This window comes from Harmonia axyridis, chromosome 1 (genome assembly GCF_914767665.1).
Source record: "Harmonia axyridis chromosome 1, icHarAxyr1.1, whole genome shotgun sequence".
Classification (NCBI taxonomy): domain Eukaryota; kingdom Metazoa; phylum Arthropoda; class Insecta; order Coleoptera; family Coccinellidae; genus Harmonia; species Harmonia axyridis.
This window is the reverse complement of record NC_059501.1, coordinates 86,349,468-86,368,905: the sequence shown is the minus strand read 5'-3', so window position 1 is coordinate 86,368,905 and position 19,438 is coordinate 86,349,468. Positions and strand designations below refer to the sequence as shown.

Genomic DNA, 19,438 nt, shown 5'->3' with positions numbered 1-19,438 from the left:
AAAAATATCAATCCATAAAGGTTTGCTTGACTTTTTAGTCTGGAACTTCTAGTAACCACAACGATCCCTTCGAACCGGAATCGAACCCCAATTTCGGGAAATCCCCGCGTCGTCAACACAGATAGAGCACAGAGGGGTCCGAAAAGTTCGTCCGACAGCGGGAACAAAGTTGCGAAGAACAAAGTTATTACCTCAGTCGACACACAAACGCAAGCGACGCCGCCACACACGCGGTCAGAGTTTCCAGTTTGGCCAACACAACTATCCGGACCGGCGGTTCCTGGCGGTTTTCCGCGCCGGAAGCCGGACCGGGATGACCGGAAGTCGCCTTTTCCGCAATCGATAATAAGGAAAATTATCGGCTTTTATTATCGCTTCGTTTCCGCGCGACTTATTCTGAGAGGGGAGGATGGTTGGGATGAGTAGGATGAGATCCGGCTCGAAGGACCAACGATTGTGCGTAAGGTAGTCCATCGAGAAATGGAGAGCAATGAAAAAAATATTCATTTCAAACATAGAGTAATAAACATAGATAGAGGAAGTGTACGTAATTTTTACATGTCCCCAACATGGTTAGATTACGCTGTCGGATTGTGATATATTTTCAAATCTACAATTCTACTATATCGTTATGAATGTGAAAGGTGTTTTTTTTAGAGCTATAGAACTTTAAATTGCAATAAACAAACGATGGATTATTCGATTGACATGAATTTTATTTATCCGCAAGATAATCTTGTGGCATTACAATTTAAATATGATTTCTGGCATATGACCGCCACGGCTGGCTCGGATGTAGTCCAATATCCGATGACTTTTTCCAACATTTGTTGCCGTATATCGGCAATAACACGGCGAATGTTGTCTTCCGAATGGTCAAGGGTTTGTGGCTTATCCGCATAGACCAATGACTTTACATAGTCCCACAGGAAGTAGTCTAGCGGTGTTAAATCACAAGATCTTGGAGGCCAATTCACAGGTCTAAAACGTGAAATTAGGCGGTCACCAAACGTGTCTTTCAATAAATCGATTGTGGCACGAACTATGTGACATGTTGCGCCGTCTAGTTGGAACCACAGCTCCTGGACATCATGGTTGTTCAATTCAGGAATGAAAAAGTTAGTAATCATGGCTCTATACCGATCACCATTGACTGTAACGTTCTGGCCATCATCCTTTTCGAAGAAGTACAGACCAATGATTCCACCAGCCCATAAAGCGCACCAAACAGTCAGTTTTTCTGGATGTAACGGTGTTTCGACATACACTTGATGATTAGCTTCACTACAAATGCGGCAGTTTTGTTTGTTGACGTAGCCATTCAACCAGAAGTGCGCTTCATCGCTAAACAAAATAAAATGGACGTAGTGCGCGATACGTATTTCCCACAGAACCATTATTTTCGAAATGAAATTGCACTATTTGCAAGCGTTGTTCAGGCGTGAGTCTATTCATGATGATTTGCCAAACCAAACTGAGAATAAATCACTTGACAGCTGTTAAATCGGTCGCCATCTCGAACAGTAATGCCAATTTAAAGTTATATACCTCGAAAAAAAAACACCCATTACAATTCAATTTCAAAAATGTATTCAACTACCACTACTGAAGGGATAAATATTTAATTTCGTTTCTTCGCTATCCCGCGGTTCATCCGAGAGAAAAACCAACCCCCTCCCCTCTCCGTCTTTCAGTTCTCGTCCCCGACCCCCCCGAGAACGATAGATCAAGGTGGCGCCTTAGGAGGAACAGTATACGAAACGTCTGGACGATCGAATAAGAGCCTGATTGAAATTTATTATGTTTCAGTCGACCTGCTGCAGATGCTGGAATTCAACGTCACGGTCAGCTTCCCCGCAGCCCCCCTGCTTACGGTCATCCTGGCCTTGGTCGGTAAGTGACGACAGCTTTTGTTTTTCTTTTTTTTTTCTTAGGAGCAGTTTGAAATATGATTGTGCGAGCTCAGAGGAAAAAATTAATCATTCAAACGTAGGACTGGATGAATCTGGATAATATAAGGGCGATTTGTCTGAATTGCAGGAATTGTAGATTTATTTTCAGATAAAAATTAGGCCAATTGAAAAGTCCAAGATTGTAAAATACATTTTTTGGCAAAATTCGATTTAATTATTCACCATAGTTGCCTTCGAAGGCGATACAGCGATCATAGTGATCTTCCAACTTTTCGATAACATTTTTGTAATACGATTTGTCTTTCGCTTCAAAATAGGCATCAATTTCGGCGATTACTTCTTCATTGGTGCTAAATTTCTTTCCAGCGAGCATTCTTTTGAGGTCTGAGAACGGGAAAAATTCGCTGGGGGCCAGATCTGGCGAATACGGTAGATGCAGAAGCAATTCGAAGCCCAACTCATGCAATTTTGCCATTGTTTTCATTGATTTGTGACACGGCGCATTGTCTTGATATAACATCACTTTTTTTTGTTCAAATGAGGACGTTTTTCAACGATTTCATCCTTTAAACGATCCAATAACGCTATATAATAATCGCTGTTGATGGTCTGGCTCTTTTGGAGGTAATCAATGAATATTATACCTTGCGCATCCCAGAATACTGATGCCATAACCTTGTCAGCTGATTGTTGTGTTTTTCCTCGCTTTGGATTCTGTTCATCGTGTGCAGTCCACTCAGCTGACTGTCGATTGGACTCCGGAGTGAAATGATGGAGTCATGTTTCTTCCAATGTCACATATCGACGCAAAAATTCAGGTTTATTGCACTCACACAGCTTCAAACACTGCTCAGAATCATAAACACGATGTTGCTTTTGATCGATTGTAAGCTCGCGCGGCACCCATTTTGCACACAGCTTTCTCATGTACAAATATTCGTGAACGATATGATGTACACGTTCAGATGATATCTTCACAATGTCTGATATCTCGATCAACTTCACTTTACCGTCATTCAAAGTTATTTTGTAAACATTTTTGATTTTTTCGTTGGTGACAGCCTTTTTTGGGCGTCCACTGCGTTCGCCATCTTCGATGCTAATTTCACCACCTTTGAACTTAGCATAAACCAATCAATGATGGTTGATTTTCCTGGTGCAGACTCTTCATTAAGCCAATATTTTGCTTCAACTGTATTTTTTTCCTTCAAAAGGCAATATTTTATCAGCAAACGAAATTCTTCTTTTTTTAGATCTTTTTTCAAATAACAAAAGTAGATACACTCACAACGCAATATCTCATAAACTAATGGCCGGACTGTTGTCGAATTTTGACACGTATTATTTGAAGGTGGATACTAACTAATAATCATATGGATTTAATACTAGCACCGTCATCTGTGCATCAGACCGGGGACTTTCCAATTGCCCTAAAATAAGAAACTAACATCAAGGTTTGTAGACAATTTTTTTTATGATAATGTTATTGTCTTATATTAATACACATACGTTTAAACTTAGGCTAGTCGTTCTCGAGCCAAGTTACGAGATGCGCCCTCTCCCAGGGGTTTTGTGTTTCGTCCCGAGATCGCTGCAGGACTCATCGGTTAGGCATTCCAGCGATCTCTGCCTAAGACACACCTTCTAACACCATCGTGGAGAAGTGACTCTGTTGCAACGCGACGACTCCCTTAAATACGCCGGGACCGATGTAGTGTACAGCCATAGCGCCATCTGTGAGCAGACAGAGTCACTACACCCTATAAAATCTAAACGATTGAATTTCGAGCGGTGATGAAATAATAGTCCGGGAGCCAGGTGCAAATTTGATTGATTATTTCCTCTCGAGAGATACTTGGTGGGATGCATCAGATAATAGTAATAAAAAGCCTCGTGAACGCCAGCTACGACTCGGTTGGGGGGGAGAGCGGCGGCAGCCCCCCAAACACGAAGAAAAAAAAAATACATTCAGTCATTTCCTCCCAACTGAAAATTTGTCAAATTGTAGCTAACCCAATATCTAGACGAAAAAATACAATCAGTTGGCTATAGCATGGTGGATTATACGTCAGCTGGTGCCTCAAACATGAAAAAAAATTATTTTTTCAATGACAGCTCTGACAGCGACTCTGATACTGAATCAGAGAGTGAAAGTAACTGAATATTATTGTGCAACATGTGGAGAAAGTCCTTTTCTCGCGAGTGTGGCACTCTCTGATTCATTATCGGAGTCGCTGTCAGAGCTGTCATTGAAAATATATTTTTTTTTCATGTTTGAGGCACCAGCTGACGTATAATCCACCATGCTATAGCCAGCTGATTGAATTTTTTTTCTAGATATTGGGTTAGCTACAATTTGACAAATTTTCAGTTGGGAGGAAATGACTGAATGTATTTTTTTTTCTTCGTGTTTGGGGGGCTGCCGCCGCTCTCCCCCCCCAGCAGAGTCGCAGCTGACGTTCACGAGGCTTTTTATTACTATTACCTGATGCATTCTTCTAATTACCGTTTGAGAGGAACTTGGTCATGTATATCTGTTACTGGCTCCCGGACTATAAGGAAATTTGATCAGCATCACGAGTTTTACACCATACAAAAAATTCGAGCCGAAATTCGCCGAAAGCCAATTTCCTTTTGACGCGGTGCGTGGTCCTAACCCAATCTCATCCGATACCACCCTGAAACAAACCCTGGCTGACCCACCCCTTCTAACATCCCCAGCACAGTCCGACACGGAAAACACACGACCGAGGAAGAAACGGCGATCGCGTAAACCCCGCCGCCCGTTCATTTCACGTCAAATATATTCTCGCGCGTCTTTTTACACGCCGTTTTCCCCGAAACGTATTTCACTTAAGGTGCGACAATAGCGAAGCTTTACGATTGTCTCCTTTATTCGCCATAAAGCGTTTTTACGGTTTGCCTTATATAATACAAATTTACCCCCCGAACGCGCCGAGATACGCCACTTGACGGGCGTCCTTCTTTACCCACCCTCCCCCTCCTCGCCCTATAAACCCCCCTTGCCGGGAGGAGGGGGGGTGTGCGTTCCCTCTTAAATTCCGCGTCAACACCGACGACGACGTCCCGCGTCGGTCGTGCCGTCGGTATACCGGGGCCAGATCCGTCCGTTTGGGGATTGTTTTCGAATCAATCGCGAATCAAATATTTGCCCTTAGAGTTGGTCTTTTTTACTCTCCGAATTGAGCTGGGGGTAGGGGTGGAAGTAAGGCTTTTTCGAGAAGGGCGAGTCGTCTCGAGTGGGGTGAATATCCCGGAGGAAGATGTCCTGCCAACGGAGTAGGTGGCGTTGATGCGTCGAGATCTTATCGATATCTTATGTTTTTTTATTGGGAAGCGTAGTTTTATGTGCACCAGGTCTTGTCCAAGCAGTCTCAGATACCTTAAGATTCAATTGAGGGGATTTCGTTGGCAAATATACCTACAAGAGTTTCAGGAGATGGTAGAGAAATACTCTGGCGGAATCTTCCTGGTTTTCACACTGCGAGATCCAAGAAATATCTGGATCTTAGTTTGAATATGCTACACCTCCTCATTGGATTCCTCACAGGGCTTTGTCGCCTTAGGAAACACCTCATGAGAATGGGTCCAGTAGAAAATTACGAGTGTAGATTCTGTGGGAAAGAGGAAGCAACTCCGAATCACCTGGTGACTGAATGCCTTGCTATCGCTAGCCAACGCAAAACCTGTTTTGGACAAGAAACATGTAGAAGTGAGGAATAAGCATCCTTGAAGCCATCCCAAATATTGGAGTTCATTAGAACTCTGGAAGTGGAAGGTGAGCTGTAAATTACGTTATGAAAAGAATAGCTCTGATGGAGGGCAAAATAGACCATTAGGTCTCAGTGAAACGAAACCTCCTTAATTGCATCTAAATCTAAGGGGGTTCTGTTCCACTCCCCCCACCAGAGCTATTCTCGCCAACGCGTGCCTTCTAATGAACTCCAGTATCTAGAATGGCTTCAAGGAGGCTAATTCCTCACTTCCATAAGTTTTGTTTCCAAAGCAGATTTTGCGTTGGCTAGAGATGACGAGGCATTCCGTCACCAGGTGATCCTGCACTTTTCATTTTCTGCTAGACCCATTCTCATGAGGTGTTTCCTAAGGCGACAATGACTTCTGAGAAATCCAATGAGGAGGTGTAGTATATTTTTGCTAAGATTTAAATACATCTTGGATCACGCAGTGTCAAAGTTTCCAAGAAACTTTTTGCAATGATCTAACCCAAGAAGATTCCGCCAGAGTGTTTCTCCTTCGGTTTTTTCCTTCTTCTGAAACTCTTCCTTGTAGGTACAGTTACCTATACCACAGAAAGGTTCCAGGCCAATGAAAGGAGTTTGTGCTTCTTTTCTGGCAAGTGTGTTGTCCTCTTCAATTCCTTTAATTCTCGAATGACCGGAAACCCAGCCTTTCAGACCTTGTTATTTTTGTCTATTTCGTTTCTTCAGGGATGAGTCAGTATTAAGATAGTCAAGGTAGGGTGTATACATGGTGATCAAAAAATTAAGTGACCTCGTTGCTAGGTTATGTTGCGAATGAATATTGTAATGAAATTTGGTATGAATATGTGTTGAGAGATGTTTCAGGAGACCGTTTCATCGAAAACCAAAAGCAATTAGATATTTCAATGCTAAGGTTATTAATTGAACAAAGAATAACAAAAAAATTGAAATAAATTCGACTGATTAAATTCTTCTTTCTGCACATTGTGTCAAAATTTTTTATTGAACCAACCTAACTTGTTTTGCAGTGTTCTACTTACCTCTGCAATATTGCCACGAATTTTGAAACATCCTGTATATGTGGATACGCAGGCAAATTCCGTAATTGATTTTCTCATTGTTATTTAAACATTTAATTAAATGCATTTTAGAATTCCGAGTTTCTGCGGACCAGTTAATTTAACTCATGAGATGGAAAGGTTGGAAATTCAAATTTTCACCTTTTCCACTCGTCGAAATGAAACGTCCAGAAATTATGATTTGGATAAAATTTGTTATGAATTAATTAGGTTGAGTCGCTTTTTCATGTTCGTATTCTCTCACATATCACTTCAATTTCAACATTCAGATTCTGAATTTTGTTCAATGTCCCAACCTAGTAAACTAGGTTTATTTGATGAAAATGCACATGTTTCGAGCTTTTAAACTAGGTGGATTAAACGATGTTTACTTTTGAGATTGTGGAACTGGATGCTGAGTTCGCAAATATTTCTTCTAGAGTTAATGCGAAAGTGGTTTACTTGAAATGATACACCGAAGAGATCAGCTATATATCTACACTTGAGAAGGGTAGAAGCGTTTTCTTTAATTCTCGAGTAACCGAGAATTTAACAGATTTTGTTATTCTTGCCTATTTCGTTGAGTTTTTTTTGGCACTCCAGTACCATCTTAGAATCGATGATATGTGAGCTCATTGCTTTGATTGCAGTCAGAATGTATCATTATATCATATTTCTGATGATGACATGCTCTCAGAAACATGTCTAGGCGTAGTCCTAATGAGATAATCGGTTCCCTCTTAAGATGCCTTTAATTCTAATATCGTATAGCATACGATGGCCGTCGAGTGAAGACTTTTTTATCACATCACTAAATATTGAAGGTGTGACTATTGTAGAGGTGGTCAAGATATATATTAATATCCACTACTATCCACGATTCTTCATCGGATAAAGAGCAGGGAAATGCATCAAGCAACCTATTGGTATAAATACTAAAAGTATCGTTCCAAGACGTATTGTCTCTGAGCTCACATATCATCGATTCTAAAATAGTATTGAAGTGCCGAAGGAAACTCATTGAAAAAGGCAAGAATAACAAGGTCTTTTTAGTCTGAGTTCCCGGCTACTCGGGAATTAGAGGGAATGAAGAGGCCAACACACTTGGCAGAAAAGGAGCACAAACTCTTTTCATCGGCTCAGAACCTTTCTGTGGTATAGGCAAATGTACATATACAAGAAAGAGTTCCAGAAGAAGAAAAAAACCGAACGAGAGACACGAGAGAATATTCCTGATTCGGATCATTCCAAAAAGTTTCTTCGAAACTTTGACACTGCGAGATTCAAGAAGTATCTGGATCTTAGCAAGAATATACTACACCTCCTCAGTGGATTCCTCACAGGGCATTCTCGTCTTAGGAAACATCTCATGAAAATGGCACCAGCAGAAAATGACGAATGCAGATCCTGTGCAGAGGAGGAAGAAAATCCGATTCACCTGGTGACGGAATGCCTCGCCATCACTAGCCAACGTAAAATCTGCTTTGGACAAGAAACTTGCAGAAGCCTCTTTGAAGCCATCCGAGATACTGGAGTTCATTAGAGCTCTGGAACTCAGTGAAATAGAACCTCCCTAATTAAATATTAATCTTAAGACGTATTGAGCTTACAGAATAAACCATTTTATTATTATTATTATTGCCCAGTTTCTTCGTTTGCTTAACATAGAGGTAATACAGGGTACTGTTTTCGGCAATCTTCAACCATTCTCTTGGCTGAGTCTTGAGCTCATATGTCAACAGTGTAAAAACTTGTTGATTGGAAATCTAATTCGGTCGCTGTTTTCAATTCCAACATCGCGATGTTGAATATGCCTTTCCATAGAAAATTGAGGTTATCCTCATTTCATCCTTGAACGGCTGAACTGGGACCTAGAATGTGATGCCACAGTCTTTATCTAAAATCCAGATTGTGTTTGGGCATTTATGATGGCCATGAATGTGAGAAAGCAACGTGTCGAAGGACGGGATTATCTAATTTCAATGGAACGGGATCTGAACAACATTGTTGAAATTATAGTATGTTGGGCCACTGTTTATGAAGGCATAAACATCGGTAACGTTTCTAATACCTTCTCTGAGGTCCCGAAATACAATCTTAGAATCGGACTTCCAGTTTTCAATTGTTAATAGCTATTCCACTCATCATTCCCTAGGCATACCTAAATATATCATAAAACAGGCCATCGATCGCCAGAGGGCGATAGTTTCAATTAGCGGCCTTTACGATACGTCTAGAAGAGACAACCGTAAAACATGTCTATTGTCGCGATCCTACGGTAGTAGGACGTTTCGTCGAACGATCCATAAAACGCGTTTGAGAAACACGAACGACACACCCAGCTCCCACTTGATCCAGAGAGAACAAAGCCCCGTTTACGGGCGACGACAAAAGAAAACATCCCAGCCGATTTTACGTGCTGCCGTAAGGGATCGGAGGGGAGATCGCTTCACGTCCTTGGCGAAGGTCATCCAGGAAGAATTAGCACTTTTTTTTTATCAACTTATCAGCAAGACTATCCGAATGTTCTTAATTTGGAGATGAGGCTGAACCAGGCAATAACTCCAGGTATACTAAATCAAATATCAATTATTAATCTTGACGTATTCTTCAACTAGTTTATGTGTCTTGTTAACACGCAGTTTGATGGTCCGGATTCTTTCTGTTATATAAAAAAATGCTTTCACAAGTGGAAGTCTCAGGAAGAGGAGGAAAGGGAAAGATATACCTAGTCTAGGGGAATTTTCCAGGGATCCTTCTGGAATTATAAGATCCAAAATGTATCTGGATTTCAGTATGACCATGCTGAAAACTCCTAACTGGCTTCTTTTAATGACGCTGCTGACGTTAAGCTGTGCATCAATTTGATGAACATGAGCACTATTGAACCAAAGAGAACAACAGTATTCAGCAGCAGAAAAACCCAAGGCCAATATTGCCGTACGAAGAATGATGGTACCAGCATCCCATGAAGAACCAGCTAGTATTAGAAGACTATTATTCCTCGACTTCAATTTCATACGCAAATTTTCCACAGTCCCACTCAGGGGGTGGGGGTTCTTTTCACGGTAGATTTCGCTTACGTTCGGAACAGCTTGAACAGTTACTTTCATTTTTTCATATTTTTGCTGATATATATAAATGAAAACAAGTGCCATGAATCCCTCCAACCCTTATATCAAAAGTTCTCCATTTTTAGTATAGTTGAAGCAGTAGATAGGCGACAAACTTCCGGCGTCTCGTAAACTCCGGCAGGTGCACAGCGCCGCGACGTCGACGATAAACCGCGCGTAAAAAGGGGAAAAGAGTTGAGTTGTCGCCCCGAACTTTTCCGCGGCCGGTCGCGGAGTCCTCTCGCGTAATTCTCGAAGCGGGGCTAGGGGGGGTTGTGGAGGGTTTCCCCCCTCCTTTTTTTTTGTCGCGCGCCACCTTCGGGCAGGATGCGGTCCGGGAGTTATGACTGGCGAAGAAATCCCTTCCGCTTTAATTAACACGTAATTGGATTCCCCGAGTAGCTCCAAGACGTTGGGAGGGGGGGTGGTATGATCCCGGGGAGAGGGTTCGATTCCGTTAGATTCCAGAACGTGCAGGAATCTGTCGGGTACGAGGTTTTGATTGGGAATTCAAATTCGAATTCATTCGATCTTTTCGTCTCTTTCGGATTGCTGCCTTCTTCTTGGTACTTGTCGATGTGGCTTGGCTTGAAGGACTTCATGATGATCCTGGGCGTGGCTTCGCTGAGAAGACTTCTTGATGATACTGGGCGTGGCTTGGCTGGAAAGACTTCTTGATGATCCTTGGCGTGGCTTGGCTTGAAGGACTTCTTGATGATCCTGGGCGTGGCTTCGCTGAGAAGACTTTTTGATGATCCTGGGCGTGGCTTGGCTGGAAAGAATTCTTGTTGATCCTGGGCGTGGCCTGGCTTGAGGGACTTCTTGATGATCCCGGGCGTGGCTTGGCTGGAAAGACTTCTTGATGATCCTTGGCGTGGCTTGGCTTGAAGGACTTCTTGATGATCCTGGGCGTGGCTTCGCTGAGAAGACTTCTTGATGATCCTGGGCGTGGCTTGGCTGGAAAGAATTCTTGTTGATCCTGGGCGTGGCCTGGCTTGAAGGACTTCTTGATGATCCCGGGCGTGGCTTGGCTGGAAAGACTTCTTGATGATCCTTGGCGTGGCTTGGCTTGAAGGACTTCATGATGATTCTGGGCGTGGCTTGGCTGGAAAGAATTCTTGTTGATCCTGGGCGTGGCCTGGCTTGAAGGACTTCTTGATGATCCCGGGCGTGGCTTGGCTGGAAAGACTTCTTGATGATCCTTGGCGTGGCTTGGCTTGAAGGACTTCTTGATGATCCTGGGCGTGACTTCGCTGGAAAGACTTCTTGATGATCCTGGGCGTGGCTTGGCTTGAAGGACTTCTTGATGATCCTGGGCGTGGCTTGGTTTGAAGAACTTCTTGATGGTCCTGGGCGTGGCTTGGCTGGAAAGACTTCTTGTTGATCCTGGGCGTGGCCTGGCTTGAAGGACTTCTTGATGATCCCGGGCGTGGCATGGCTGGAAAGACTTCTTGATGATCCTTGGCGTGGCTTGGCTTGAAGGACTTCTTGATGATCCTGGGCGTGACTTCGCTGGAAAGACTTCTTGATGATCCTGGGCGTGGCTTGACTTGAAGGACTTCTTGATGATTCTGGGCGTGGCTTGGTTTGAAGAACTTCTTGATGGTCCTGGGCGTGGCTTGGCTGGAAAGACTTCTTGATGATCCTGGGCGTGGCTTGGCTTAAAGGACTTCTTGATGATCCTGGGCGTGGCTTGGTTTGAAGGACTTCTTGATGGTCCTGGGCGTGGCTTGGCTTGAAGGACTTCTTGATGATCCTGGGCGTGGCTTGGTTTGAAGGACTTCTTGATGATCCTGGGCGTGGCTTGGCTTGAAGGACTTCTTGATGATCCTGGGCGTGGCTTGGCTTGAAGGACTTCTTGATGATCCTGGGCGTGGCTTGGTTTGAAGGACTTCTTGATGATCCTGGGCGTGGCTTGGCTTGAAGGACTTCTTGATGGTCCTGGGCGTGGCTTGGCTTGAAGGACTTCTTGATGATCCTGGGCGTGGCTTGGCTTAAAGGACTTCTTGATGATCCTGGGCGTGGCTTGGTTTGAAGGACTTCTTGATGGTCCTGGGCGTGGCTTGGCTTGAAGGACTTCTTGATGATCCTGGGCGTGGCTTGGTTTGAAGGACTTCTTGATGGTCCTGGGCGTGGCTTGGCTTGAAGGACTTCTTGATGATCCTGGGCATGGCTTGGTTTGAAGGACTTCTTGATGATCCTGGGCGTGGCTTGGTTTGAAGGACTTCTTGATGGTCCTGGGCGTGGCTTGGCTTGAAGGACTTCTTGATGATCCTGGGCGTGGCTTGGCTTGAAGGATTTCTTGATGATCCTGGGCGTGGCTTGGCTTGAGGGATTTTTTGGTGATCCTAGACGTGGCTTGGCTTGAAGGATTTCTTGATGATCATGAGCGTGGCTTGGCTTGAAAGACTTCTTGATGATCCTGGGCGTGGCTTGGCTTGAGGGATTTCTTGGTGATCCTGGACGTGGCTTGGCTGGAAAGACTTCTTGTTGATCCTGGACGTGGCTTGGCTTGAAGGACTTCTTGATGATCCTGGGCGTGGCTTGGTTTGAAGAACTTCTTGATGGTCCTGGGCGTGGCTTGGCTGGAAAGACTTCTTGTTGATCCTGGGCGTGGCCTGGCTTGAAGGACTTCTTGATGATCCCGGGCGTGGCATGGCTGGAAAGACTTCTTGATGATCCTTGGCGTGGCTTGGCTTGAAGGACTTCTTGATGATCCTGGGCGTGACTTCGCTGGAAAGACTTCTTGATGATCCTGGGCGTGGCTTGACTTGAAGGACTTCTTGATGATCCTGGGCGTGGCTTGGTTTGAAGGACTTCTTGATGGTCCTGGGCGTGGCTTGGCTTGAAGGACTTCTTGATGATCCTGGGCATGGCTTGGTTTGAAGGACTTCTTGATGATCCTGGGCGTGGCTTGGTTTGAAGGACTTCTTGATGGTCCTGGGCGTGGCTTGGCTTGAAGGACTTCTTGATGATCCTGGGCGTGGCTTGGCTTGAAGGATTTCTTGATGATCCTGGGCGTGGCTTGGCTTGAGGGATTTTTTGGTGATCCTAGACGTGGCTTGGCTTGAAGGATTTCTTGATGATCATGAGCGTGGCTTGGCTTGAAAGACTTCTTGATGATCCTGGGCGTGGCTTGGCTTGAGGGATTTCTTGATGATCCCGGGCGTGGCTTGGCTTGAAGGATTTCTTGATGATCCTGGGCGTGACTTGGCTTGAAGGATTTCTTGGTGATCCTGGACGTGGCTTGGCTTGAAGGATTTCTTGATGATCATGGGCGTGGCTTGGCTTGAAGAATTTCTTGGTGATCCTGGACGTGGCTTGGCTTGAAGGACTTTTTGATGGTCCTGGGCGTGGCTTGGCTTGAAGGACTTCTTGATGATCCTGGGCGTGGCTTGGTTTGAAGGACTTCGTGATGATCCTGGGCAGATGCATCGGTTTCATTCTCCACCATCCAGAATTCTTCGAAAAGTTTGAGTACCAAAATAGCAACAGGAGGTTTTGACATTATCACAAAAGGTTGTACACTAGATGTGTATCAATTTATTGAATGCGCTTCCTCCAGATATTATGAAATTTAGAAAAATTCAGAGTTTCGGTATAACTTTGAAGAAATTCATTGCAAATACTGAACCCTACAGTTTGACTGAATTCTATACACACTGTGAAAATTATAAACCAAGGCTATGAGATCTGAATTTATTGACTTGTTGTGATATATTGTTTCAAGTTATATTATTTATGTTGAATTATCTAAAGTCTCTAATGTAAGAAATAAAAATACTATCACCCAGGATGCAGAGTTTATTATAACAAACACAGCTTAACTAACTTACTATATTGGATCTAAATCGAAGTGATACCACTGAGTGCCCTATCGAAAGTATGTGTTAGAGCGACAGTACCTTGGTACCTTCCCTGTGGTTGGGTTCGATCATAGAGAGGCATGCGCTTGATTTATTCTGACAATTATGGCCTCAACATGAAATGATTAGGATTTTATAGTCTCACTATTACATGAGTTTAGTATTAAATCATGAATGGCGATTATTGAATGAATGAATTTCTATTCTATTCATCGAAAAAACGTCACAAAAATGACAACTTCTCGACATAGAAGCGAATGAATAACGACGATGATGATTTATATTTATTATCATTGTAATCATCTTGTAAGACCGAATCAACGTGCGTTCCTCGTCGCGTCCCGGCGCTACGGACGCTCGGCGTCCGTCGCTTTCGCGGCTGCGTCCGATCGATATTACCGGAAATGCGCAATTGTGAAGAATGGACGGACGGATACACATCCGTTAAATGAAAGGCCGGAATTAGCCTTTCGCGAGAACGAGATCAACAACCTTGATTCCCTTCCGCGCGCAACCCCTCCGCCGCCCCCGGACCCTCCGGCCGCGATTTCGGCCCCCGAGGCTGCCCCCGTGTCGGTTTTGCGCCAGATGGAGAGAGAGGATGGAACGGGAGACGAAAAAAATTAGCTGGCCCTGATCTCTCGCGCTGTACTCGTGTTTTTCTTTTCTTTCGTTTTCGGTGTTTTTTTTTCTTATTTTTGTTTTTTTTGGGTCCATTAGGTTTAGGTGGAAGATGGAAGACGTTTGTTGTTGTCTTTTTCTTTAGCCTGCGCAATATGAATTCGTCACGATGTTTGCTGATTCGAATTTTGAGTCGGGAATGGTTGACGTTTGACTCGGTGATGGAGAATCCGTCCTCAAATGATATTATGTTCGTAAGTTCGGTAGTGAATGAATAATAAAATAAACTAACCGACAACAATCACACCATGATAATATACATTATTTTTAGAATGACATAATATGGCCCTATTCTAATCGTATCACCTGCACACATCGCCAAAATTCTTGGAACCCTTATGTTTGTCGAAATGTGACACTATTAATATGAGGCGAGAAGTGTATGACAAAGTATCGGGTTACCTAGTGAGGGGATCTCAGAACCCCTTTTGTGCTAGAAAAAAAAATGAATGGCACATTCATCGGGATCGATTTTTGAGAAAATTAATTCGTTGAATACCGCAAGCTCATAAATTCAACTGTTCTCAAGCTATAAGAGAAAATTGGAAAATGGAAAAGTTCCCATAACTTATTTATTATTGGAGCATTTCCGTAAATAAAATCGAATGAAAAACTTTCGCTGAAGATCACGGAGAGCAACAAATTGTCGTATGCGATAAATCGTATTCACGCTGATTTTATGGCCTCTCAGGTTTTTGTTTTTCATTCGTTTCATGTCCTACAAATGTTGCTACAAAAACGTGGATTTACGATTGATACCGATAAGTGCCTTCTCGATCGTCGGATTGATTTTTTTCGAGTTGACAGATTCAAAGTATTGCGGAGAATGTCTAATGTCTTCACGCCATCTAAATATTGGTCGATTTTTGTCTACATAATAAAGTTTTCTCGATTAAACATGTCAGCTTACGAGCCAAATTCTTGTCATTTGCTGAAGGTTTTAATTTTTGCTTTAATATGAAGAAATCGGCGGTAGAGGCTCATCGAATGCTCTCAAATACTTATGGTGAGGCCGCTTTTAGTGAAAAAACGTGCCGAGAGTGGTTTCAACGCTTCAAAAACGGTGATTTTGACGTCGAAGACCAGCAAGGAGGTGGAAGAGGGAAGATGTTCGAAGATGCAGAATTTGAGGCATTACTTGATCAAGACCCGTGTAAAACACAACAAGAATTTGCAGGATCACTGAGAATAATGCAACAAGCCATTTCAAAACGCCTAAAAGTCTTGGGAATGATTCAGAAACAAGGGAATTGGGTGCCGTAAGAGTTTAAGCCGAGAGTTGTTGAACGGCAATTGTTTGCTTGTGAACAGCTGCTTGCAAGACAAAGACGGAATGGATTTCTGCATCGCATTGGGACTGGAGACAAAAAATGGGTTCATAACGATATTCCCAAGCGCAGAAAATCATGGGGATATCCCGGCTATGCTTCCACGTCGATGACCAACCCGTTTATTCACGGTTCCAAGGTCAAACGGCGAAAGCAAAGTTGTACGCCTATGTATGTAAGGTACGATACCATCGTACTTCAGATATCTACATTTTCTCATAAATGTTCCGCTTTCATCTAGACTGCATGACAATTTGTGCCAGAGTCAGATATAAGTTAGTTTACTCGTAGTATAAGTCATATTTAAATTTTTTGATTCCTGTTCGAATTGTCTTATATTTTCGATTTCATTATTACAGGTTTCATTAATTTATTGGTTTGATATTATTATAATTATTTCGATTATTTGAATAAAACTTTATTACAGATGCAATCAAGTTAATTCAATAGCGAATTGGAATGTTACATGTATACATATTATATTTTCATTGTTCAAAATGAAAGAATCTATTTAATTAATGAAATTTTCTTCAGAATTGAATTGTCAATTCTCAGCCAGAACCGTAACAACCGACAATATTCAGTCGCCAATTTTCAGACGTATTCCAATTGTCAGCAACCATTCGAAGAAACCCTGAGACAAACGGTCTCTCTCCCGAATTCCCCATTCCGCCTCGGCGGGCGCTAGGAATTCCACAGAGGCGACCGCGATCGCCGTCGCGGCGTCCGGCGACGCCTCGACGTAATGACCGGGACCAGAAACGGCCTGGGAAGCGTCGATCCGAGTCAGGACGAACGACCGACGCCGGATCGATTATACCGGCCCATTGAACCGATTTGAATGGGCCGAGATTCGATTACGACGCCCAATCGGGCGTGCGACGCCCGAGGACCTCTCCATCAATTTCGGCAATATGTCCTTCTGCGGTTTGACGCCGCGCGCCGCGACCCCGACTCCCGCGCCGCCCCTGTAGCCCGAGTAATTATCGCCCCGGAGTTATCCGGTCGAGGACAAAGCGGAATGTTGTCCTACGGGACCGGAGCGGGGAAGGGTCGCTTTGATGATTGCCGACCCCATTTCGACTCGCCCGGACTATTCGTCGTATGAACTAATTTCGGTTTTCACTTTTTCTTCTTCGGGTGGTTTCGGCAGCTCTGCCAGCTCTTGTGAAAGGCGTTCGATCGGTTTATGAAGCTTGGGAATTCATATAACAGGTAGTTCCCAAGCGTTGGTAGTTCGTTTGACTGGTAGGTCCCAAGACTTGGTAGTTCGTTTGACTGGTAGGTCTTCGTGACCGGTAGTTCGTTCGATACTATTTGGTAGATCTAGGGTGGTGGATGTTAAGGATGTTTTGGACGGTTGATTACATGCTTTGTTAACTGACGCATAACCTGATGATGAGATGAAGTTAATTGGTTTGTTTTAGCAGAGCTTTGGAGAGTCCGGGCCTAACCAGTAAAAACAGATTTTATTTCTCATAAATTCGACTTTATTCGTCAACAAAGTCACCTCCAAAAGTGCTACATGTATTCCAATCCTCCTCTAACCTTTCAATACCTCTTCTGTAGTACAATTATTCTTCTGCATTCGAAATTGGCTTCAACCTTCTACTGTATAACGATCGACCGAACCTACCCTAGCTGGGTACATCACACAGCAATCACTTCTTCATTAGAGTTAAATTTCTTCCCAATAACCTTATTTGAGTTTTAGAAATGCCATTAATCACTGAGGGCCAGATATGGCGAATAAGCTGGGTTGTCAAGCAGTTGGAAGCTCAATTCGTTCAATTTGGCCGTGATGTTCATCGACTTGTGATATATGGAGCATTGCCTTGGTGCAAAAGGGTTTTTTCTTTAGCATTGGGGGACGTTTTTCCTCAATTTCTGCGCTGAATGGATCCAATGACCTTATATAATATTTCCTGTAGATGGTTTCACCTATGTGCAGACAGCTAGATAACATCGCTATGCACGTCCCAAAATAGAGATGCCATAACCTTGCTAACCGATGTCTGAGATTTTGGTCTCTTTGGATGGCTTTCACTCAGACGACGCTTTCTTTAACTCGTTCGGAATCGATGATGCGTTGTTGCTTTCGATGAAGATGGGCTTGAGTGAGACGTAGAGGGTGGAGAGACGTGTAGATCGCATGATCTCTAAGCGATTAGAAAAATGGGGCAAAACAAAAAAATCGTCAGATGCCAAACAACCACCAGGGCGACCACTTAAAAGATGGCGAGAAAGTTGGACCTCAACGTCTCAAGAAATAGACAATTGTCAATAGCTGAAAAAACAGGATATCGTCCCAAAGTAAGACAAAAAACAAGACTTGATTCGAAATGTTGACACGCATATCTCTTAAGGTTTTTTCCTTCTCCCGAAACTCTTTCCTTTAGGCACATTTGCCCATACCAAAGAAAGGTTCCGGACCAATGAAAGGAGAGTTCCTTTTCTGGATAGTGTGTTGGTCTCTTTATTTCCTTCAATTCCTAAGTGACTGGGAACCCAGACTAAAAAGACCTTGTTACTCTTGCCTATTCCGTTGAGTTTTTTTTGGCACTCCAATACCATCTTAGAATCGATGATATGTGAGCTCAATGCTTCGATTACATCCTGTCGGTCAGAATGTATTGCTACATCACATTTCCGCTAGTTTCTTACTAGGTTAATGTCCATACATCTTTTCATTGCAAGTATCTCTGCCTGGAAGACACTAAGACTGCGGCCTAACGATAGTGAGCATTTCGTGCTTGTCCTCGTCCATTTAATGGCATTCTCTTTGAGAACTGGGACTCCATTTCCCAATCACCTCCTCACAAGGAAGGTAAGCTGATGGTATGTAATTGAACAGGAAGGTCTAGACTCTCTGATTCCTAATTCTCTCACTGACGGCACCTTCCTTGGATAGTCTCAGAAAGCCTCATGGGCTACTTTATTTATCACAAGATGCAGAGGTGAGAGATCTGTAGTCATCTCCAATGCCATAGTTGGACACATTCTCACAGCTCCAGTGATACAAACACAGGCTAACCTTCGTATTGTATCCGAAGCTCTCCTCGTGCTGTTCTGACTTGCTCTTGGTATTCTCTCAACCGAAACGCACAAGTTTCAAGTTCATTCACAGTGATATATTCACGCTCGAACATAAGAATCGCTTCCGCTTCGTTCCACTTCCGAATTTAGCATTTCTCGAGATTCGTCGAAACGCGATATAGTCGAAGCGAAAATCTGCCACCGCAAGTCCCGAAGTTTTATCCCGGACGTAGATAAACGGGAACCCTCGCCAGAGATACGCGAGTCGCGTCGGATGAACTCGCTCGTTTCACCGCAGAGTCGCTTCGCCGCCACCCCCAATTTCTGCCCCCGCCTCTGCGAATTTAACGCCCGAACAGAACGAGAAATTAAACACTCTAACATTTCGACTCGTTAATTATGCGTCTTTGACCGGAGAGATAGAAAAAGAGAGAGTTGGGAAAGCGTGGTGCAGATTGAGAGGTGTGCTGCTGGTTAGGTTAGGAGGAGCTCAGGGGTTTACGTTAAAGTTTAGATTGAGTGGAGGTGGAGGTCGATTAGGTTTTCAGAACTGCGGATAGTTTGATCTTTTCTTCTATACTCTGTTTGATCATTCAGAAGGAGATTGTCTACCTGATAACTTTCACGAGAGTCTTGGAATTCATATCGTGAGGATTTAGAACTGTTGACCATCCAGTTCTTGTGGGTAAAGATGAGCAAC

The 19,438-nt window shown here is 43.5% G+C and overlaps 1 protein-coding gene across 3 annotated transcripts in view; it reads left to right on the top strand.

Annotated features, from left to right (window-relative positions):
- LOC123682146 (membralin) overlaps positions 1–19,438 on the top strand; it is a 115,295-nt gene that overhangs the window by 33,502 nt on the left and 62,355 nt on the right. For all 3 annotated transcript variants that reach the window (XM_045620594.1, XM_045620603.1, XM_045620585.1), the window contains exon 7: positions 1,810–1,893. In XM_045620594.1, coding sequence (XP_045476550.1) covers positions 1,810–1,893 — 84 coding nt within the window. The remainder of the gene's footprint in view (positions 1–1,809; positions 1,894–19,438) is intronic.